The 24,873-nt window shown below is 41.1% G+C and overlaps 2 protein-coding genes across 3 annotated transcripts; one reads left to right on the plus strand and one right to left on the minus strand.

Moving 5' to 3' along the window:
* Nucleotides 1-114: 114 nt before the first annotated feature.
* Nucleotides 115-10,058, minus strand: slu7 (SLU7 homolog, splicing factor). The gene is made up of 15 exons (XM_017473654.3): nucleotides 9,934-10,058; nucleotides 9,147-9,349; nucleotides 8,863-9,016; nucleotides 8,687-8,767; nucleotides 8,166-8,330; nucleotides 6,533-6,598; nucleotides 4,325-4,456; nucleotides 3,979-4,076; nucleotides 3,719-3,786; nucleotides 3,098-3,237; nucleotides 2,846-3,007; nucleotides 2,655-2,759; nucleotides 2,465-2,536; nucleotides 720-839; nucleotides 115-536 (listed from the first exon to the last, which is right to left on the minus strand). The coding sequence occupies exons 2-15, from the start codon at nucleotides 9,299-9,301 to the stop codon at nucleotides 357-359; spliced, it is 1,698 nt and encodes a 565-aa protein (XP_017329143.1). The 5' UTR covers nucleotides 9,302-9,349; nucleotides 9,934-10,058; the 3' UTR covers nucleotides 115-356.
* A 4,622-nt stretch (nucleotides 10,059-14,680) lies between these two features.
* si:ch73-43g23.1 (uncharacterized) lies at nucleotides 14,681-24,474 on the plus strand. 2 transcript variants are annotated; one of them, XM_047157354.2, is made up of 2 exons: nucleotides 14,681-14,943; nucleotides 15,390-24,474. In XM_047157354.2, the coding sequence occupies exon 2, from the start codon at nucleotides 15,505-15,507 to the stop codon at nucleotides 24,049-24,051; it is 8,547 nt and encodes a 2,848-aa protein (XP_047013310.1). In that variant the 5' UTR covers nucleotides 14,681-14,943; nucleotides 15,390-15,504; the 3' UTR covers nucleotides 24,052-24,474. The 2 variants fall into 2 exon arrangements, with proteins under 2 accessions (XP_047013310.1, XP_047013309.1); XM_047157353.2 differs by having other exon boundaries at nucleotides 14,681-14,852.
* Nucleotides 24,475-24,873: the final 399 nt, after the last annotated feature.

Here is a 24,873-nt window from a genome sequence, read left to right on the forward strand (position 1 = left end):
TTATTATTATTATTATCATCATCATCATCATGTTGTCTGACTCTGAATAAGCATTGAAATCAAAACACAACTAAATCCAGTCGTCACCTCTCAGAAGAAAAGAATCCTCAGAAACGTCATTCAAATCTTTATACTGTTGCAGAAATGATCAACGATGGAGGACAGATGATCAAATGATCAATACATCAAGTTATCATGGTGCGTTTTGCCATGCGGGCTATATTTACAGCTTTCAGTTCGCATTCTGAGCTAAAACAAAGACGAATGTTTTGGAAAAACTAAGCTATCCCAGTCTGATATGTGAAGTGACTGGGATCGAATGATCAGTGCAGCAAAAAGTGGAGGAAAAAGAGAGTTCACTGATTAAGGAAGGAGGCCATGGGGTCGTCGGGTCGGGGGCGTTTCATTCGGAAGGCCTCCATCTCCTCCTCTGTGGGTTCGCGTATCTCCTTCAGGCTGTTGTACGGTCTCTTCCTCTCGTCGATCTGCATCATCTCCGCTACCTGCTTCAACCTCTGCTCCTCGGCGCTCAGGGCCTGCAACACGACCGACAACTTTCAGCACTTTATCAGGGAAAACGTAACGCGCACGGGTATTTTCAAGGTATTTGTTTCTTAAGGGTTTACACCATCGTTATAAAATGTTACACGTATAAACCTGTGCATTTACTTAGTGTATATACACTTAAACTGAAACTAAGGGTAGCTCAAACTGTTCACCCGTTTCAGCTTTTCTTTCTTTTTGGCTTCGTCTTCCTCGTCGCTGCTGCTGTCGTCGTTTCTCTTCTTATGCTTCTTCTTATTCTTCTTCTTCTTCTCCTTCATCTTTTCCTGGTGCATCTAGAAGACCGAATACGGCACATCAGACTCTCATATCTCTAAAAACCTACCCAAGATCAAACGGAGCTCGAGTTATATAAGGCTGCTTTCTATCAAGCCCTTTTTTTCCCTTCTGTTCTGTGCTATGAAAACATGAAATGATAAAGAAGGAGCTGATGTGATGTAAACTGTATGAACACTCTCACCGGTGCTAGCTGAGATCAGTTATACTGCTCTGTAGGTGAGATTTATTTATAATCAGTGTTAAGGGTGGAGTAAAGATGGGTGCACAGATAGAGATGAGGAGGTTGGTGATCTTCACTGGAACACTGGAGGCTGAAAAAACACAAGACTGTTTCATCTGCGGATGTGATGAGACTGTGTGCACCTCCGGTTAAAGCGGATCTCAACTCCACAATTATTGGCACCCTACCTATTTATCTAACCATCTATCTATCCATCCAACTTCACAATTATTGGCACCCTTTTTTTTTTTATTCATTATTCATTTATTTTTTAATCTACACGTATAGACACCCTATTTATCACCCTATCTATCCATCCATCCACCTATCAATCTATCCATCCATTCAACTCTATGACTACTGGCACCCTATCTATCTATCTATGTATTCAACTCTAAGACTATTGGAACCATACATACCTATCTATCTATCTATCCATCCATCCATCCATCCATCCACCTACCTATCTATCTATCCATTCAACTCTACGACTATTGGCACCCTACCCATCTATCTATCTATCTATCTATCTATCTATCCATCGCCACAATTATTGGCACCCTTCCCATCTATCTCTTATCCATCCATCCATCCAACTCCACAATTATTGGCACCCTTTCTATCTATCTATCTATCCATCCATCCATCCACCTATCTATTCAACTCTAAGACTATTGGCACCCTACATACCTATCTACCCAACTATCTATCTATCTATCCATCCATCCACCGCCACAATTATTGGCACCCTTTCTATCTATCTGTCCATCCAGCCAAATCTACACGTATCAACACCCTGTCTATTTATAACCTTATCTATTTATCACCCTATATATCCATCCATCTATCCATCCATCCATCCATCTACTTATCTATCTATCCATTCAACTCTACAACTACTGGCACCCTACCCATCTATCCATCTATTCAACTCTAAGATTATTAGCACCCTACATACCTATCTACCCATCCATCTATCTATCCGTCCATCCAACTCCACAATTATTGGTACCCTTTCAATCTATCCGTCCATCCTACCTTATCTACCCTATCTACATTATCTTCAGATTTCAATCTGATAACCATTTAAAAATTTCAGACCGACTTTGTCAAGCCAACATCGAAGTCTGTCGTGACGAACTTCACCTATCCAGTTTCTACAATGTTGTAATTTTGCCGGTAAAATATTTTCTATTCAACATGTGAACCATCTCGGACTCGCGCACTAATAAAGATACATTTTTCACCAGCATTTTGTCCTCCGTGTTTGTTTCTTTCATTTCGTCCCACTTCCTGCTGGATTACAGGTAAAACGTGTGCTAGTGGTTGAGAAAAATGGAAAAGGGGGAAAATTCACAGAAGCACGCTGAGAGGCAATGCGGTTAGCTGAACTGTCAGTACCTCTAAAAGTGTCTTCGGCACCTCCTCATTTTCGTCTTCGACCCCTTCGTCAAACGGGACGCACGATGTGTTCTGCAAGGGAAAGCTCTGTTAACGACTCTGCATGCACTGACTGGTAGCGTCATTACTCCACGTAAGCGGTAAGGAGACGATTCACTGCATCACTTTAAGTATAAAAGCGATAACTCACTGCGGTTATCTTGCCAGCCTCTCCAGTGCAGTAACTCTGTTTGACCAGCGAATGGCAGCACTTGTAACCCCAGATGCCGTCTTTCCAAAACGAGCCCCAGATACACTGCAAAATAAAACGATCGAGTCGAATTTTTCAATAATACTGACAACCGCAGACATTATATCCCGATGCCCGTCAGCCGTACTCACGGTGTGGTTATTAAGAAGGACGTCCTCTTCATATTTGGAGCGGGCTATGGCTTTCTCCTGGCCTTTGAGGACGGCTCCGTGTCGAGAGTACTCCACGTAATCCTCGGTCTGAGCGAGCAGCAGCTCCCGTGGAGGCGCGTCGAGATGCTCCTCACCCCCGTACTTGAGATGAGACACAGACAAACAGCACTCACGCTACGACACCGCAGAAAGAACGAAAGAAAGAACCGAGAGCATAATGTTTGGCCATACCTTCTCCAGGATGCCCTCTTTCTGTTGGTCTTTGAAGTCTTCCTTCTTGACCCTGAAGGACTGATGGAGCAGCTCCAGCTTGGTCGGGTCAGCCTGCAGGTGGACCTCCGTTCCCTTCTCGTACGCCTCCCAGGCAAAGACTGAACGACAGAGCGGTGAAGACATGACGCAAGCACGTTCACAGGAAGGAGAGATGAGCGTAATGATGGTCCGTTAAATTATTACTACAAATATAAATCCGTCTCTTCTATAAACAAACAGGTTATATCAATCATCTCAGCAGCTACAGAAGGGTATATGAGGTTTCTAATAAACAACATGGCTTATATACGGTTGTGCAGTAAGATTGATCAGATTCTGCAAGGGGTGTGCAAACTTTTGGGCACAACTCTAAGACTATTCAGCTTTTTATTCACTACTAAGTGTCTTAGACTCAAATTACAAAGTGTTCTCTTTAGTATTGTTCATTTACCTCTCTAAACACAAAGACGCATTTTGTGCACTACATTTAAAAACAAGCCATGTTTAAATTGCACCATCTTTTTCGCTATCCTGATAAACTGCACGAAGTGTAGCGGTCCATCAGCTACAGGTGTATAACAGTGCACGTTAATTACTTACGCTGCGTCTGTGCCATGCTGATCGTATCGCCACTGTACCGTGCGAAGTTATCTCCGGCGTACCCCACCCTGCAAAAAACAGGAATATTAGTGTAGTGTTTGTCCTCTCTCACGAGTGTCTGCAGCTACCCGAGCACGACTGGACCGAAGGATCTTTACCTCCGTCGCACATTGAGAAAACCGATTCATTAGGTTTACTGATCAAGGGATCGTGTAGATGAACTGAAAGGCATTATTGGAAATAATTCAACAGAAACGTACTCTTCTGGATTCTTGCCGGTGTTGGAGTACGGGTTTTCTCTCATGGCTCGGGTCTTCGGGTCGTAGTAAGCCGAGTTCGGGTCCAGGTTTCTCAGGTACTGTTGTAGGATGAACGTGTTAGATTGGACAAATTGTTAAAAAAAGAAATAAACACTTAACCCTCACTTAGACGTTAAACCTGTTGATGCAAAATACAATAAAAAAAAAAAAGATTCATAATTTCCTCAACGCATACTGAGGATATGAACTGAGGAATAACGCACGCTAATAACTCGAGTACTCGGAGCTCTAAACTAACCGGAGTACGGGATTTCTAAAATAAATAAACAAGCCACGAAGATGTTACCTTAGCGGTGTCCTCTCTGATCCTCAGGTTCCTCACTGTGATTCGTCTCTTGGAGTCAAAGTTTTGCCCGGGCATGTCGATATCGTCTGCGTATTTGTCTTCGTCCTCGTCCTCGCTGTTGTGTTCTCGTTCCTGAAGGAGGAAGGACAGAGATGAGGGGCTTTGTCCCCTAGGGAAAATACAGACATGCTCTAGGGTTGCTAATAAAAACGATATTTTAAAAGCTTTGGTAGGGAAATTTTGATTGTGACAAGTATACTTAATCGACAATTAAAGAAACGTTGCTTAGTCACGTAGAAATCCTTTTATTATCTGTTTAATGTCGAGATTATATACCTAATTTACATATGATACGAGATCATATTCCATATGTATTCCCATCCATTTTCCGTACCGTGTATCCTACACAGGGTCGCGGGGAGACTGGAGCCTATCCCAGAGAACTCTGGCGATAAGGCGTGGGACACCCTGGACGGGGTGCCAACCCATCACAGGGGACGATCACACACACACGTTCACACACTACGGACAATTTGGACATGCTAAGCAGCCTACCATGCATGTCTGTGGACTGGGGGAGGAAACCGGAGTACCCGGAGGAAACCCCCACAGCACGGGGAGAACATGCGAACTCCGCACACACAGGGCAGAGGTGGGATTCGAACCCCCGACCCTGGAGGTGCGAGGCAAACATGTGAACCACCAATCCACCGTGCGCCCAAATGCTATATTTATAAACATAAATTGTAAATCGGTGAGTAAGTTCATAAGAGAAAGCAGCTATTTTTTGTTAAAACACTTCAGTTAAACTATTTCAAATATGTATGTGGTGTTTTAGAACATGTTCCGGTGCTGACAGGAAATGTAATCTTAAGTACAAGCAAAAACGTTATTTATATATACCCGAGTATAATCCTGCTATTCATAAAACAACTTAATGTCTGTCGTGAAAATAAACCAAATAAACACAACTACTTGTTTATAATTCAGAGAATGTAAAAACGTGGATTTGCGGCTGGTTTAAAGTACGTTTTAAAGCCTCGACGTTAAAAGACTGAAGAACGTGGAAGATGTAAGACGTCGCGGATCTCAGCGAAATGAGGAAACAGGAAATGAGGAAACTTCTGCGCGTCCACGGAGGGAGGGTTCATCTACGTCTTTCTGTTATTTGGCTCGTAATCGGGACGTCATTACATAGGGCCGGTAATAAGCGGGATTTATTTATAACCATCTGATAGAGGAAGGAGCTTTGAAGACAGAAGTGCTGAGGGAGCACAAGAGCGTTCATTTTAGGTCTTCATTCCCAAACATCAGTGCGGACAGATTCGTATAAACGTGCGTCACCGCTGTCGCGATGTACGGAAGTGCTTTGATCCGGTGAGATCTTTCACTCCTAAACTCTGTGACAGTGAACTGGAGCTGCTGAAATAACAACACCGTGCTGACGTTCAGTAAAGCTTCTGCTGTGTGGAAATTACACCCGACCTTTTTCCGTAGAGGATGACCGCATTCGGAGAGATTTTCCGATCACAATTAGGCAGAAGGAAGATCTCTAGCTTTAAAAGAAAGCTATTCTCCTTCATAGTTATGTTCTCTGTCGTAACTTAACCCCATTTTGGGCTAATATACTTCAAATTCTATCAGACATGTTACATACTGTATTGGAAACTCACCCCACTTATGGGCTTAACGTGACAAAGAAACTTGCGTTAAGGTTTCGGAAAAAAAAGACAGCGATCACGTCTGTTAAACTCTAACTGATCCGGTTTTCCTTTCTCCACCATCTTGATATTGTAGGTTAAGAAACTGTGCGACATTGACCGTAGTGTAGTGACTTAATGATAACTCCTTACATTTATATAGCGCTTTACATAGTGTGTAGCATCCACCTGGATGATATGACGGCAGACATAGTGCTCCAGAGCACCCACCAGCTATTAGTGGAGAGGAGAGAGTGATGTAGCTGATTCAGAGATGGAGATTATTAATCCCCTGGGGAAGGGTGGTGTGGGGATAGTTGTTCTGTTTTGTCATTACAGTACTTTTTTGGCGTCCCCTTTTCCCTCTGTCTCTTTCTGCATCTCTTAATAATCAGTCTGAGTGATGTACCAATGACTGCTGGATTGTTTGATTCCTCATTGAAAAAGATTTCACCTCACCCCACCACAAAAGAAAGTCTATAAACATCTCTCGGGTGTGAGTACGTACTCTGTGATCCAGTTTCCCGGTGGCCAGCTCCTCCTGTAGCCTCTGGGCTTTTAAAGTGCGCTTTGCCTGTGACACAGAAAAAGTACGACGACGTCTCTGATTAATCGTTATATAGATATATACACGGTCATGTGCAAAAATAAATACACCCCATGGAAATAGTTGCCTTTTTTTGACAGATTTGTACAAGCAAACATTTGATCCTCTTTGAAACAGTGCCCGATAATAAAGGTGATCAAATGACATTTTGTAGTCATTTTCATAATTTAAATGAACAGATCGGTCACATGGAAATAGTAAATACACCCGACGTTTAATCACACCCTTCAAATCATAAAATTATACTCGGGTGTTGAAGATCGGGTGCCAGTGATTAGAAGCTGCTTAGGGAGTTCAGGTGGAACCGGTCTTATTTATACCCCTCTCATATCTAGTGTCTGGTGTTCCCTTTGCTATTGAGGTGTGTGGTGTCGTCATGCCAAGAGCTAGAATTCTGTAAGGCCTTCAGAAAAAAAGGTCGTGGATGCCCGAGTCTGGTAAGGGATTGAAAAAGATCTCCAGGTTATTTGAAATACGTCGTTCCACTGGAAGGAAAATCATCTACAAGTGGCGGAGATTTCAAACGGCTGCCAATTAGTCCCGGACTGTCCGTCCCAGCGAATTCAACCCAGAAGCAGACCGTCTGACGCAAAGTCTCCAAGAACCCCAAAATTTCATCACAGGATCTGCTAGGAAGTCTTGCGACGGTTGGTGTGAAAGTGCATGCTTCTACAGTCAGAAAGAGATTGCGCAGATCTGACCTGCATGTGAGGCGAGCCAGGAAAAAGCCTTTTTCAATAATGTGCTCTGAACAGACGAATCAAAGATAGAGTTGTTTGGCCACAGTAACAGGAGACATGTTTGGCACAGATCAAAGACAGCTTTTCAAGAGAAGCACCTCATACCGACTGTGAAGCACGGTGGTGGAAATGTTATGGTTTGGGTTTGCTTCGCTGCCTCAGGGACTGGACAGCTTGCACTCATTTATACAACTATGAATCCTGCATCATATCAAAGAGTGCTTGAAGATAACGTGATGTCGTCTGTCTGAAAGTTGAACCGAAAGTGGACCTTTCAACAGGATAACGATCCTAAGCACACGAGCAAATCCACCAAGGAACGGCTCAAAAAGAAGCCTTGTCAGAGCCTGGATTTGAATCCCATTGAAATGTTGTGGGGGGATTTGACACGGGCAGAACATGCAAGAAAACTCTCAAACATCTTGCAACTGAAAGAATATTCCATGGAAGAGTGGTCAAGAATTCCAGCAAGCCTGGTGGACAATTATGCAAAATGCCTACAAGAAGTTATTTCTGCTAAAGAGGGCAATACTAGCTTCTGAGATCAAGGGTGTACTTACTTTTTCCACAGAAGAATCTCACATCTATTGATATTTCTGTTGAACACACTAATTTTCCTAGTGACTTTGTTCAAGTATATCAACTTTATCAATAGGCACTGTATCAAATAGGATCAAATGTTTGCTTGTCCAAATACGCCAACAATTTCCATGAGTCGTACTTATTTTTTCACAACTGTGTGTGTGTGTGTGTATAAATAAATAATTTAATATAATCGATTCAGTGAACATTACCAAGTCAACTTTCGAATACTCCTCCACGATGCGCATGTGCTCCTCGGGGTCATAGCCGTTCCAGCGGTCTCGCTTCCCATCGTAATCCAGACTGAGCTGAATCTGATGGTGCTCGTCCGGGGCAAAGCCCGTACCCGAGAACTTCGCTCCGACCTTTCTGGGCCGCTGCGAGGCGAAAGAAACAGAAGAAGAATTTTAAAACTTGTTTTTGAGGACGCGTTTCACCGACCCAAAAAAGGTTCTGATATGACTTATCTTTCCCAACACAAAAACATGCCATTTTAACAGGGGTGTGTAAACTTTTTACATCCACGGTATGGCAAGAAAAATATTTAACTATGAATAAGCAAGTGATGAATCTTCCGTCAGTTGAGGCGTTGATACACCAGCGTTTCTTCTCTCGTAACTGAATATGACTAGTTGAATTTTATGATAAATCCGTTCGTATCCAGCTTGAACATCCATTACGTCTCACCTGACAGACTCCGGAAATAAAAGAAAGCTTGAATTCCACGTGTTACCTCAAGGCAGTCCTTCTTCTGGTGCGTCAAGGCACCGCAGTTCTCGCACGCCCCTTTCCTGAACTTTGTGCTGACGGATTTCTGCACGGAAGAGATTATTTGTTTTCAGATTTTCAGCGTCCGTCTTCATCCGTAAAACGCAATCGATTTAAACTAGACGTCGGGACGCTGCTTACCTCCTGTACGCCTCTCTTATACCACTCTCCTATAGACGAGAACTCCAGCTGTTTCTCCTCCTGAGGTCTCTGGTGCTTGAGCGTGGGCCTCTTTGAGGGGTCGATGTACCACGGCACGGAGGAAATATACTGGGGAATGTGAGGGTTGATGTCCCTTAAAAAAGAAAACACAACAGCATGAAGAGGAATCAAAAGCTTTGATATCACAATGTTAATTAACAGCAATGAAAGACTGTGTGTGTGTAAGAGTAATCGCAGAAGCTTCTTATGCCACATCAACGTACTTTCCCTCCTCATCGACCTCAGCAGGAGCATTTCCCAGCTTCCTCTGCTCCTCCAGCTCCTTCTTCTTCCTCCAGTCTTCTCGGGTCATTTTCTTGGGTTCTTCGAGATCTACGATCCCTTCCTGACCCGGGGTGGTCTCGGCTTCTTGCAGCATGGCGTTCCAGGCACCGGCGCTGCCACAAATCAGGATCAGGAATTCCGGCTGCACGACAAACAACAGGTTTTACACAGAAATTGACTGTTTTTATTCCATGTTTTAAGTATATTATTCCATATATAGTGTTTTATACCATATATAAAGTATAGTATTCCATACAGAGCGTTTTATTCCATATTTAAAGTATAGTATCCCATATATATATATATATATATATATATATATATATATATATATATATATATATATATATAGTTTTATTCCATATATAGTGTTTTATCCATATATATAAAGTATATTATTCCATATATAGTGTTTTATTCCATATATAAAGTATTTTATTCCATATATAGAGTGTTTTATTCCATATATAAAGCTATATTACAGTTGGTTTTGAACGAATAAGGTTGTACAAAACACAAAATGATTAAAAGACAACAAACATACAACTTAATATTAATCTAAACTGAAGTACGTATCTAGTCAAGTTACTTTAAATCACATTATATGAAGCCTGGCTAGTTAGCATGCTAAAAGCTAGCTAACATTAGCTAGCTAAAAACAGTCTTTTTTATAGAAAATAATACACTTCAGATTTCTGAATTTGTTCTCAAGCCACACACACTCACCTGTAAACGCGATGACTGGCCAAAAAAACCCTGTGTTTACGAGTAATGTACCTTATACTGCAGCTAAACTCCAGCGAGCTAGTTGTTTACATGCGTGTCAGACGCAGAAACCGGAACCGGGAGTACGCATTACAAATTAAAAGTACCAACGGTTTTGTGAAAGCCGATAATAATAATAATAATAATAATAATAATAATAATAATAATAATAATAATAATAATAATAATAATACAAGCAAAAAATCCTTAAAGTAAACCCATGTATTACCTTATTTGATGCGTGTATGAGTACTGAGGAATTTCTAAATATAACATTTTAAACGATTAAAAAAAGCATTATTAAAACTATATTTTTTCAGGGATTAGTATACTGGTGAATCTATATACACTATATACTATAAACATAGTATTCTGATTATTGAGATTTGTTCTTGCCATATCTTTATCAGGATCTATAGGACAAATATGGACTACGCAAGGACAAACGAATTGGACACTAGATGGCGTTTTAAAACGTAATAACAACTGCAATTTTTTTTTTTTATCTGTGTGAAGTTTCTGTGCATGTATTTCCCATATACGCATGGGTTTCCTCCTGGATCTTCAGTTTCTTCCCACCGGCGTGAGTGAGAATGAGTGTGTTCATGATGCACTAACATGGTGTCCCACCCAGGGTGTGTCTCCCACCACCTCCCACCCAGAGTTTTCAGGATAGGCTTTGGATCACATTACACTCTCATTCTGATCATTTTTCTGAACCACTTTGCAAAAAAACTTTTCAAAACCTTACTTTTAATAGTAGGAAATCATATCAAAAATACTTTTAAATCTAGCCTAGATTTTCATAGAACTTCCCCCACAAAATTTTTTCCCCCACACAATTCAGTTCCAACATGGTGTTTGTCTGACAACCAGCTAAAACGCAAAAGGTCTGAAAACATTGTCATTTCAAAAAAAGTCCAAACATATCTTATATACACTGATCAGCCATAATATTAAAACTACTGACAGGTGAAGTGAATAACATTGATTATCTCATTACAGTGTCACCTATCGAGGTGTGGAATACATTTATTAGGCAGTAAGTGAACAGTTAGTTCTCGAAGTTGATGTGTTGGAAGCAGGAAAAATAGGTGAGCGTAAGGATCTGAGCAACTTTTACAAGGGCCAAATTGTTATGGCTAGACGACTGGGTCAGAGCATCTAAAAAACGGCAGGGCTTGTGGGGTGTTCCTGGTTTGCAGTGTTTAGTACCTACCAAAAGTGGTACAAGGAAAGACAACTGGTGAACCAGCAACAGGGGCATTGGGGAGTTAAGGTTTGCCCATCTGGTCCAATCCCACCGAAGACCTACTGTAGCACAAATTGCTGAAAACATTAATGCTGGCTATGATAGAAAGGCGTCAGAACACATAATGCATCACAGATTGCTGTACATGGAGCTGCAGAGCCACAGACAGGTCAGAGTTCCCATGCTGACCCCTGTCCACCACCGAAAGCTCCTACGATGGGCACGTTAGCATCAGAACTGGACCATGGAGCAATGGAAGAAGGTGGCTTGGTGTGATGAATCAGGTTTTTGGTTATATTTAAAATCAATCAACATTGACGATGCCTAACAGATGAACAATTTTGCCAGTATATGGATTTCTCTAAACGGTACAGAAAACTGAGCAGCCTTATTTACAACTATTCTTTAACAGTCTGCAGAGATAGTTCTCTAGGGGATGTTACAGCAGTAATTGAAATTTAGCGTTATAACCTGTTCAGAATTTTAATTTGAAAACACATTAGACAAGATCATATTAATACAGACCACAATTCCAGCTGAGGATGAATTTCAGTCATACACTAGTGAAATATGAATACAGCCACTTCTTATTTGTGTAATCAAAGCGTGATTTATTTACAATCCTTTTTTTATTTTTTATTTTTTTTATTTTTATACACCTCTGGAGGCCTGTCGAAAATAGAATCTTCGTTTTAAAATAGACATGACCCCGGCCTCGTGTTTCTGTCTCGGGGATTTCCTGTTTCCATCTTTGTCCACTCCGTGTAGGCATTAAAATCTAATAATCTAGTAGGTTTAATAATTTATCGATCTTGTTTATTTTAATATTTCACCTTTGCAGTGTGTGAGACACGATCCAGATCTATGTGAATAAGCATTAATCTTTCTGTGATCAGAGGATTCACCAAAACATTGTACATAAACAGTGTTGTTAAAAATCACGTGAAGGTTTTACTCACAAAGCATTGTATTGGTTTTAATAGCAACTATAATGGTCTCTACTGGTAATTTGTTGCCTTCTATTGGTGACATGTTATGTCTAGTTGTACCATTAAGCACCAATAATGGTAATGGTAACGGTTTTAATGGTTAGTTGATGGTCTGTAATTGTATTTGTAGTTGAAACCATTCGATTTTTTTCATCAGGGTTCATTCACCGAGCAAACAACAGTAGAAAAACACTAAAATGATAGAATAAGAAATTCAAACAGCAACTTGGAAACAAATCTGTTCTCATTTTTAAATAAATAAAAATAAATAAAAAGCCTGCATCTGAATGTACATGAAGTATAATACCCTCATGCCATCCTCCCTACGAAACAACTAGCTTGCTAGCTAACTGCTAGTAAACTAGCTTACACTTGTCACAACTAGACACAACTTGGGCTATTAGAACCTGAGCCTCAACTTACTTTGTCTCAGTAATTTATTCAACAGTAACCAAAGTCACCTAAATGTACTTTCACAACCAGTATTTTTGTACACCAGTAACATTAGCTAAGTTACCTAGCTAGCTACCTTAGCCTGCAGGATATGTGATTAAAAGATAAAAGATTAAAAGTACCAGTCTGTGGGGTTTATTTCATGATATCATAAACTGAACATACACATAACACTCCCCTGCTAAGTATTTTTTACACACACACACACACACACACACACACACACACACACACACACACACACACACACAGAGAGAGAGAGAGAGAGAGAGAGAGAGAGAGAGAGAGAGAGAGAGAGAGAGAGTCTTTGATTTGAATGGGAAAGTCTCAATTTAGCTATGCTAACAATTTTGTTTGAAAGACTTATAATCAGAATCAGACATCCAAAGGAAGTTAACCATTTAAAGTCACATATTTGGGTGCAGGGGCTAAGAGATTGCTCAGTTGCTCATCAGATTTATTTTTAGAGCTATTGTTCAGCTATGGCTTTGGATTTGAGTCATAATCGTAGGCTGCCTTTTACGAATGCTAAGCATTCCTTCCTGATAAGACGATCGCATTTTTAACAATGCTGTGGTCACGAGGGGTGAAGGCATGAGGGGAAAACCATCTATCTAAATAGATCACAGATCCATATGCTAGCTAAATTGTATGCTTGTATATAAGACTAAAACGGAAAGAACAAGTATGATTTCCAATATATAATTTGTGCCATAGCTCAAAACAGGTGGTGATGATAATGCTAGCACAGACTTAAGACGCTAAGTTGCTAGTTTCTGACTCTGCTAATCAATTCTGTTTTGTTTTTTTTCTTCCATTGATGTCTGCCAGATTGGAACAGCTAGAATCAGATTTTTTCTTTTGTTTTATCTTGGGCCACATTCAAATGAGGTTGTAAATCCGAAAATCTGATACATAGTCATTTGGCTCACACTGAATTGTTCAAATCTGATTTTCCTGTTCATTCTGAAATGATCATCGTTATATTGTGACCATAGGCTAGGTCAAATAATCGTTCGGAGTTCAAAAGACAAACGTGAATCATGGAGGGTAGTCTGTAAGAAATAAACCATCCTATGAATCTGTTTCAACAAGCCGTAAAAACAAAAACAAGGCTGTATCCAGAGCAAGGATACAGCCGGCCCTGGCTCCAATACCAACGTAGGATTTAAGGGTTTCAAGGTAAAATACAAAGAGTCTAAAAGTCCAAATCTACAAGCAAGTGAAGGTGTTCCTGGGAGATAAATCCAGTTATTGTATTCAATAGCTCGGTGTTGCCCTGGAATGGCTTGGAGCACAATGACAATGAATTTTAGCTTTGGTCGCGTCTACAATATGCTAACGTAAGCATTTTGGCTAGCAGCATTTATGCAGCATCTTGGCAGTGTACTAAATATGACATTAGAACAACTGCGCTGAAACTGCAAAATCAGTTCTTTAGTTACTTTATTATTGTAAAGCTAGCAAACATTTGCATTGGGCTAACTAGCATTTTTCTGACATTCAATGTAGCCTACAGTGTTTGAGTAGGCTGCCATTTGACTATTATTAGGTTCTCTCTGGCATGTTGGTATTTGAAAATAAGTTAAACAGGAATCGGATATGGGTCAGGTCAGGTAGTCAGATGGGACAAAAATCATATCTGTGTCAAAATATCAGAATCAAGGGTCACAATGTAAATACAGCCTCTGTGTCACTTTTTAGAATGTGCTTTCTGCTAGGATGGAGCTATTATTAGTGAGGCCCTATGACTGTTAGTCCTGCGTGTCAGATTGCAGCTTGCTGTATCTGGACTAGTGTAGCACCTGCTGCTAGCTGTAACACCTTCTTAAGCTTAGCACAGGGTATAGAGATACAGTACAGCTGGAACTGTATTTTAAAAAAAAAAAAAACTCCAGTCCATTAAGTTGTTTTTTTGTGCATATATAATAATAATAATAATAATAATAATAATAATAATAATAATAATAATAATAATAAAAATCCCACTTGTTTTTAGTAGCTCCAGTTGACGTTGGAGCTACACAGAAGCAGACTGGAGTTTAGGTGGATATTCCTTTACAGGTTTATGGTGTTAGTTTAGGGGGCTGGACTTATCACAGTGCTGAGTGTCCTGACTGGACGAAGGGTCAGTGTAGCACACAGAAACGCAGACGCCTTGTTGGAGCCTCATCTTCAGCTATGCGGTACAGTACATGTCTTCTCTCTGTTCTGTTGCTTTGAGCAGTGGGTGTGCTATTCCATTCAAAATGGCCTGATACACTATATCACCAAATGGCAAGTACATATCGAACAAGTTATGATCAATGATTTGAAATTGGATGGTAAATACAAATTCATACTGTTGGAAATGATTCACTTCTGTAGTCTACTTTCTGCACTGGAAACCAATGCATGATCAATGGGATTGGATTCATTTGCTGATTTAGACACTGTTGCTGAGAACCTTAGCACATACGTACATCTTAATAAAAATAAAAAGGGAATCAAATTCAAGTGGGTTATTTGGAAGATTTTCCGTGCTAATGTTAAACAGTGTTGAAAATATAATATGATCTCTTACTAATAATATAGAGTTACAGCATACCTGTAGACTTTTAGTATAACATAGTAGTAGCACATTTCATACAGAAATGCCCACAGCAGATTTTTAGCTAATAAGTCATATTAGAAATACCTTTTCATTTCAGGCTTTTCTGTACATTTGTGCTTGATCTTTTCAGCTCCAAAACCGCCTGTGGTTTTTGGAAGGTGAAGATGGAGCGATGCTGCGTTTCTACAACACAAAGGCACTCCAACGTCAGTTAAGAAACAATACCCTCTGTTTGGAGCAAAACAATGGAAAGCTGGGTTCTCGAGGGAGACAGCTACTCATTCCTCCGCACTGCTCCATGTAACTTCAACCTGCAGCACCTGGATGGGCCTAATCGTGTGGAGATCTTTGACATCACTAGTATCCCCAGCCATCGTAGCGCCATATCTGAAACGACTTGCCTTTGTGACATTTTTGGGGATGACTGTGAGTCTCCTTCTCTCTCCAGCAGCTCGGCCTCTACCTCTTTTCTGAAAAAGGATGTAGATGAGCAATTACCAGTAGAAGATGTGAACTATTCATCAGATTCATACCATACAGCTAATGGTTCGGAGCATCTGAGTGATGGGAGTGACACATTCGAGGACTCAAAAGACACAAAAGATTTACTTTTATCTGAGACTGAGGAATCAAACACACCAGCAAGTGATTTAATCTTCACAAATGACAAAAGTGAAGTTACTTCTGCAAATGGCTCACCCAAGCCAACAGGAAACTGGCCAGAATCTCGTTTGTCTCAGGACACCAGCCTAGTGCAAGCTGAAAATTCATCTCACCAGCAGCTGGGAACATCAAGGTCTGAATTTAGAGACACTAATATTAGAGTAACTGGTTCCACACAGGAGATAAACTCTCCTGACCTCTTATCTGAAAACAAGTGTATTAGAGACCAGAGTCGTGCTACCTCGTCAGAGCTGAGGCAAAATGGTTCAACAGAGGAGATAATCAGTCCTGACCTCAGGTGTATAACGAAGCAGACAGAAAAGGAAACTTATTCAACACAGAAGATAATCCCACCTGACTCCTCACCTGAAAAGAGGAGTATAACAGAGCAGAGAGACACTACAACATCTGAGGTAAGGGAAGCTGATTCTACACAAGAGAATAAATGTTATAAAAAGAGAGAAAGCACGTTTTCAGAAAACCGAGATTCAGAGTCTTTTGGTAACTTGGCATCAGAAGATTCTCCTAAGGAGAATAATGATCTAGGCTGGTCTGGTGAGGAAGAAGAAAAAATCCCTTTGCCTGATATTTTACCTACAGAAAACTTCTCACTTGTTTGTGAAACAGTAAAAAGCGAGTCTTCTGTTGCTCTGCCTAACTTTTCAAATGATGGCAGTGACTTTACTCCTCTCCAGAAGACAGCTGCTGATCCTTCTGCAAAAGATGAAACACAAGATCTGAGAGAAATGGCGGTTTCACTGGAACATGAGGATGTACCGAATAAATTGGGATACACAGGTACATTTCTATGTGATAATAAAGATTCGGATGACCCTAACACCGCATCTCTACCTACTTATGTTGTGGGTAATGCAGAAATAGATGTAGCATCTATGCCTCAACACCTCACTATTTCTTCTGAAACAAGAGAAACAGTAATCTTACCGGAGCATAGTACTTTGTCGTCCTTTTCAGATGCAACAGAAGGACTGATACCATGTGTGATTAGTGAGTTATGCTCACCCTCTGGTTCTTCATTGGATGTTAGCTCCTCAGAGCCACCAATAATAATACACTCACCTGTTGGTTTCACTCTCTGCCCGTCACCAGAACCCAAGAACAAGATTTGGTCAGCTGGCCCAGAAGATTTAACGTTCACTCCTGAGAACCATGAATGCGATTATAGGCTTACACCTACAGACAAAGGTTCTGTTTCCTCATTTGATTCCAAACTATGCCCTACACCTGAGCCAAGAAGCATTACTTCTACTCCAGAAAACAGACAAAATGTCTTTATATGTGAATTGAGTCCTGAAGCTTCTTCACTTGAACTTAGATCTGCAGAATGTTTTATGTCAGCTACTTTTCCTACAAAGGAAGTTGCAGACATGACTATTCCAACTATCTACAACCTTTCATCAGTACAGGGAGGCATGTCTAGTCCATCAGCACCTTTGCCAAGAGATAATGTGTCCCCTGATCTAAAGGGAACAAGATATACTGAAAGCCCTACATCAAATCTACTTGCCACAAATGAGATTACAAATATGACTATCTCCTCTAACTTTTCATCAGCAGACAGGTGCGTAATTAGTCCACATTCAACTATAAGTATACCGAGATGTACAGAGTCTCCTGATGTACACGAAATAAGATCCATGGAAAGTATTTCAACCATACTTCCAAATGAGATACCAAACATGGCCATCTCACCTGTCTCCAGCCTTTCATCAACAGAAGGAGGCATATCTAGATCACCTTCAACTTTAAGTATACCAAGAGACACAGCATCTCCTGATGTAGATGGAATAATATGTGGGAGAAGTCCTGCGTCAACTACAATTCTCACAAATGAGACTACAATTATAGCTATCTCACCCCTCTCCAACGATTCACCAACAGGATCAACTTTAAGTATAAAGAGATATGCTCAAAGCGCTATGCCAACTATGCCTCCTATAAAGGAGCCTGAAAAAGTGGTCATCACACCAATTGCACACATTTCATCGACAGAGGGAGGTATATCTAGATCAACATCAACTTTAAGTATACCAAGAGATACTACGTCCCCTGATGTAGGGGGAACAAGATGTGTGGAAAGTCCTATGTCAACCATACCTCCCATAAATGAGACTACAAATATGGCCATTTCACCCATCTCCAACCTCTCTTCAACAGAGGGAAGCATATCTAGACCATCATCAACATTAAGTATACCAAGAAATACAGTATCTCCTGATATAGATGGAATCAGAAGTGTGGAAATACCTACACCAACTACATTCCTCACAAATGAGATGACAATTATGTCCAACTCACCCATCAACTTTTCATCAATAGCAAGCATATCTAGACCACCATCAAATTTAAGTATACCAAGAGATGCTATGTCCCCTGATGTACAGGAAACAAAATACACAGAACAATCAATTGAGATTCCCACAAATGAGACTACAGATTTGGCCATTTCACCCATCTCCGACCATTCAACAACAGAGGGAGGCATATCTAGATCGCTATCACCATCAAGTATATCAAGAAATACAGCATCTACTGACGGAGGTGGATTAAGATGTGTAGAAAGTCCTACAACAACCATACTGCCAACAAATGAGGATCCAAATATGGCCATCTCACCTGTCTTTAATATTTCACCAACTCAGGAAGGCCTATCTAATCCACCATCAACTTTAATTATACCAAGGGATACCATGTCCCCTGATATAGAAGGAACAAGATACACTGAAAGAGCAAATGAGATTCCCACAAATGAGATAAATAAGGCCAATTCATCAATCTCAAACCTTTCATCAACAGAGGGAGGCATATCTAGACCATCATCAACTTTAAGTATACCAAGAGATACTTTGTCCCATGATGTAGATGGAATAACATGTATGAAAACTTCTACATCAACCATACTTCCCACAAACATTGGCATCTCACCTGTCTACAATCTGTCATCAACAGAGCGAGGCATATCTAGACAACCATCACATTTAAGTATACCAAGAGATACTACATCCCCTGATGTAGAAGGAACAAGATACACTGAAAGAACAAATGAGATTCCCACAACTGAAAATAAAAATATGGATTTATCCATCTCCAACCTTACAACACCTTCAATTATACTAACAGATAGAGTGTCTTCCCCTAAAATGAGATATCAACCTGACAGGTTTAATGATCAATTACCAGCACCCGAAATGTGCATACCTCTGGAATACACAAATAATCACCTTTCAACCACAGTCAATGAGAAGGTAGATCATCCATTAAAGGTACCAGTTGATGTAGGTCAAATAGATGATACTGTCTACAAAAAGTCCCTTAAAAGTTGCAGTCTACCTCGGGATGATTGCACAGACATTGCTTCAATACCTTGCAGCCAAACTGCTACAATAAGTGATTCATCACCTGAGCGACCTGCTCCCAAATTATCTGTAAAACAAATAAAAGAAAGTTGGGAAAGGATGAATGAGAACATTTTAAATTCTCTGAATCCATGGCAAACACCCAAAAAGCTTTTACCAGTACCTACTGCAAAGGAAGCAAAGGAAGGTAATGACAGTGGAATAGAAATGTTGGAAAGAGAATCAGCAGGTAGTGAAAAAACATTTGGGCAGATGGCTATGAGACCTGGGGAAAGCCCCAGTGTTTTACATAGTAACAATCATAGCATGTATGAAGGACAGTCATGCAGGAACAAGGGGTGGAGTGGGGAAAGGGTGATACAGGAGGAGCATACATTAGGAAAAGGGGTGGGGAATATAGCAGGGGGTAGTTACAGAGGGGAACAGGTTGAGCTGTCATTCAGGACCAGGAATAGAAAAGGGCCTGCAAACTGCAGCCCTGCTCCCTCAATCCGAGACCCAAAGTCTGGAATTCCGCCTTGCTATTTTCAGTCTCCCCTGGCAACTCGGCGGCAACAGAGTCTTCTCAGAGCAGAGAACTTGCAAAAAGAGAACAAGACTGGTGCCAGGAGGGTCCGATCGACTTCTCAAAGCAATCCCCGTGGTGCTGGTCGTCATTCTTCAGAATGTACTAGCGAGACTTCCAGTATGGGAAGTGAATTTGATGACGCAGACAGTGAGGTGAAGTGGTTCACAGACCAGGCCTTCAGGAGCTTATCTAGCCCTCAGGTGGACTACTTGGATGTCTACAATTCAAGCCGTGGGTCATCTACAAATATTTCACAGCCTTCTACAGTTGACAGTTCAGGTTCTGCTACATGGATTTCCTATGCAGATTTGCATGACTCTTTACGTGAAAGTGATGACGTCTTATGTCATACTTCTTCTTTTTTACCCCATGGTACACTAGACCCAGCAAAGCGTATTGAGATGGGTAGTTTTGAATGCGTGGATGTAGCAGTGGAGAACAAGGAGGAAACCAGGAGAGGAAAAAGGATGGTACCAAAAAGACAGATCCAATTTAAGAGACGAAACTTTGATGAACTAAAATCTACTGAGAGTAAAGGAAAAGCTTTGGATTCACTGGCCACACAGACCTGTTCGTGGGACACATTTGTTCGTCAACATAGCACCCCAGCATCAATGCAGGAAGGTCTGGTTCAAGGTGAACATGAAATAAAAACTGGTAAGAAGATGCTCCAGAAGTCTGCATCTTTAGATGAAAGTTCACCCAAGAGTAAAATGGCTTCCAGCATTATCAAAAGTGTTCTCTCAAAGAAAATGGACACTAAGAAAGAATCTTCAAGAAGTGAACCATTTGAGAATAAAAAGAAACACATTGAAACTCTCTCTGCAGGGGAATCAAGTACTGCAGAGAGGCAGAGTTCCAGCCTACACTCTGAATGCAGTTTGTCCTCTGAGGACTTTGCAGGCAAAGAGGAAAGAAGCCCTCATCCTCAGAAGAGGAGCTACAGGCCCAAGGTTCCCCCCAAGCCAGTGTTCAAAGCTAACTCTTTACCTATTAACAACAACCCTGCAGGTGTTGCATTTCAGGGTAAAACCTTATGGAAGGATCAGATAAGACCCATAACAGTTGATGCCATTGAAAGCAAAATATCTAAGAAACAGATCTCTGGGAACAGTGAGGAGGAGGAGGAAAGTAAGGTGGAAGAGAAATACAGCATTGACTCAGGAAGTGGCATTAACCGGACCCCAAAGTGTACTGCAATTTGTGTTGCAAGCACACGGAGCAGAATGACAAACAGTGACAACAAAGACCCCATGACACAGGAAACCCATAAACAACAGGAGGGCAGCAGCAGTATGTTCTTGTCAAAAACCCCTGAAATCACTCTCAAGTCTTGTACCATCAAGGATAAAAATAAGTCTTCCTTGAAGGCATCTCTCTGTCCTGAACTGGAAACATCCAAAGATACCATACATGAACCTCAGTTGGAGGAAACACTTGAAGAGCAAATGAGACTCAAAGCAGGGGTTGAGGCAGACATTGAAGAAGGTAGTGAAAAAAACAAGACAAAATCTGTTATACATAAAGTAAGGGATGTCAGGAAGCTGGTAAAGAACACCTACAACCTGTCCTTCAAAGTCTCAAGTACCACTCAGCATGTAGAGGATGTAGTACCTGAAAAACAGAAGGAAATGCAACCAGAAAATCCTCATCCTTTGCAAATTGAATGCAAAGCTATCAGCTGGAAAGACAAGACAACATCTTGCAATAAATCAAACACCCAACAAGATGAAGCTCATACTGCTGACAAATCAAAGATGACACAAACGGATTCACCGATACAAAATGATATAGATATTACAAAAATAACAACCAAGGCTTCCTTGCCCAACATTCAACATTCTGATGTGGATTTGTTTGTTGGTTTGGATAAATGCAACAGCATATCCAAATCTGGTGATTGTGAACAGAGTACAAAACTCGAAATGCCTTCTAGACCATCAAGTAAGGAAATATCAACGTTAGTATTTCTGCAGGATGTCACATCCAAGTCTATGCAGAAGACAACAAGCCCTACTTCCCCCAATGTAAAAACTGCTAACAGTAGCCATTCTGTGTCAATGCTACGGAAAGAAAAGGGGATGCAAGCTGACATTGGGGTGTGCGACGTCCTGAGTGAAGGGGCAGGTGCTAAAGCTAAGCATATCAACAGGATAGAGGTCCCCTTGCAGATCTATGCATCAGAGGGAACCTCAGGTGAATCCCAGAAAGTTCAAAAAGAAGATGCTGATTTACCTCCTGAACAGAAGACATCCCTAAACAGTGGTCTACAGACAAGTGAAGGTACCTTACAGGTTAGGAGTTCGCCAAAGCCTAAGGAAGTGAGAGTACTTCCCAACGGAAAAACAGGAGACAACCAGAGTCAAGGAGATTTGTTAGAACCTCCAAAAGAACAAGACATTACAGTTGCTGCATCAAGCAAGGTGGAGGTAAGAGCATTTTCTAGCAACACAAAAATTCATGCAATGCCAGTAACAACATCTAAAGAGATTGAGTTACCCATTCAAGTGAGATCAATATCCACTGACAGACCCAAACCATCTGTGCTGCCTAAACCAAGCTATAAACAACCCTTTGCAGAAATTAGGTCAACATCAACCGACTTTCCTAAAACAGACATCACACCAACAACATCTATTTTAAAAGAGAAAACACATTTAAAGAGTGATGTTAAAATAATTGAGACATCAGCAATAGTGCTGCACAATGAGCAGTCCACCAACGCTGCATCAAGCGATACAAAAACTTTAGCGGTGTCAGCTGTGTCCAGCCACAAGCCTCAAACTATCCCAATCAGAACAATGTCATGTTCTGCTCAGAAATCAACAGCCACTACAGTCAGGCAAGAAGCATCTGTCACTTCAGTGCAAAACTCCAGCAACCAGCAACACCAGAACATTCAAGAACAGGTGATGGCAGCAACTTCTTATGCATCTAATTATCAAACCTTACCAGTAGTTTCACAAGCCAATACCTACATGCAGCCTATAATGACAACATCATCTAATAACCAGTTACATACAGATGACTTTCATTTCCCTACATCAGATGATCCACCCAGCTATGATGAACGAGAAAGTTTTAGCCCCTTGCCGCTTTCTGATTTGCCCCCAAGAAGGCAGAACAGATACCATCCTACCACCAAACATTCTCTTTGCTCCTGTACATCATGTACCCACCCTCAATTTGGCCAGACCTACCATGGCTCACAAAACCAGACACCACCAGCCCCTCGCTCACCAGGTCAGGTGATTTCATACCCTGGAGCTCCACCACAGGCCCAGGTCCGTCCTCATCAGTGCAGACCAGATGTCCAACCCTCAAATTACCCATCTGTCTCACCGAAAGCTACAGTACAACAGGCTCCAGCCATGATTCAGCCCATGCACCACTCCCATACCTGCCCTGCACCAGCCATACAACCCTATGGTAATGAGCAACAGCAACCTTCTACTCAGCACATGGACAGACGTTCAGGTAATCAACGTTCACCACAAGCTCCAAGTGGGGCAACTTATCAGGAGCACAGTCGTTCACCTAATATAGCTGCTCTGGACCCTAGATCCCAGTTTTTCAATCCACAAGAACTACCACAATCTTTTGGTCATGAATATGGAAGTGATGGTCCTGGGGGTGGAGGTGTGTTGTACCCAGAAAATGCAAGTGGGATTGGGTATGGTCAAAGTCCCCGTCGTGTACTTCTAGATCCTGAAACTGGGAAGTACTTTTACATTGAAGTGCCAATGCAGCCACTGAGAAAAATGCTGTTTGATCCAGAAATTGGCCAATATGTGGAAGTTCTCATACCACAACAGGCTATGTCCAATTCTAGTATGTATCCTCCAACTGCTGCTCCATACCAGGGTCCATACCCTGGTCAAGGGTTATATGCATCCCAGTACCTTCCATATGCAATGCCACCCCATCCCCAGTCTGCCCAGCAACCACGACATCCAGAGCCCTCTGTCCCGACATCACTCCAACAAAACACCATGGGATATGGAAGCTCAGCAAGCCAGGCGCCAAAATCGGACGTAAAAGGACATCCATCGCTGGATCACAGCTATTTAGAGAGCATGTATTACATTCCTACTGGGATGAATGCAAGCCCAAATTCTACCCCTTCAGACTGCTACCACAAACCAGCAACAAATATGCCTGCTGCTGGTGGCAGGAGGGCATGAAATAGTCCAAGATTTTGCATTTATAGTATGTGGTGCTATGCAAGCTTTTAGGTAAGGTTACCAGGAGCTTGTAACAGATTACACCCAGTAAAACTATTTACTAATTTTACTGACCTTGGGGAATTATAATAACTCGATAAGCATTATTATTAGCACCTACTTCACTTCACACCAGCTATCCCAGGTGCAGTCCAAGCATGTTCCTGAATTTGTAGATATTAATTCCAAATTTAAATATTTACACTAAAACATAATTCACTGTAAGTGAATAGTTAGAGCAGTTGGATAGGTGAATATGTACACCAACGGATAAACAATTAAACATTATAGAAGGTACCGAATGCTTTCTAATGATAACAGCTTACCAAATTATATTTTTACACACAGTTTTACCAAATTAAAGGTATTTGTTCACCACTACAATTTATGCATCCTGTGTTTTCTTTCTGGTAGGTATTGTGTTGACGGACTCTCGGAGTCTTTCGTTCCAATGAGCTTGAAAATGTGTGAACCAGCCTATTGGCAAGAACTCAAACCATTAAATATGGAAACTATTCACAAATAATGGAACATAAATTGAAGTGTGGGTCGGTTGCAATTGATACATCTGGTACGATTCAGGAAGTCATGAATAGACTCAGACTACCACCTAGTGGTGACTGTTCTATGAATATACAAAAAGACTGAATCAGTATTTTACTATTATTTGATCTAATAAGTGTAGTAAGTGTAAATAACAATATATTTCACTCTTTAAAATGTTCAAAGCACTTCAAAATAAAATGGCCCTGGTAATGGTATGGAGCCAGAATAGTTTGTGTT

The sequence above is a fragment of the Ictalurus punctatus genome, chromosome 8, assembly GCF_001660625.3.
Source record: "Ictalurus punctatus breed USDA103 chromosome 8, Coco_2.0, whole genome shotgun sequence".
Taxonomy (NCBI): Eukaryota; Metazoa; Chordata; class Actinopteri; order Siluriformes; family Ictaluridae; genus Ictalurus; species Ictalurus punctatus.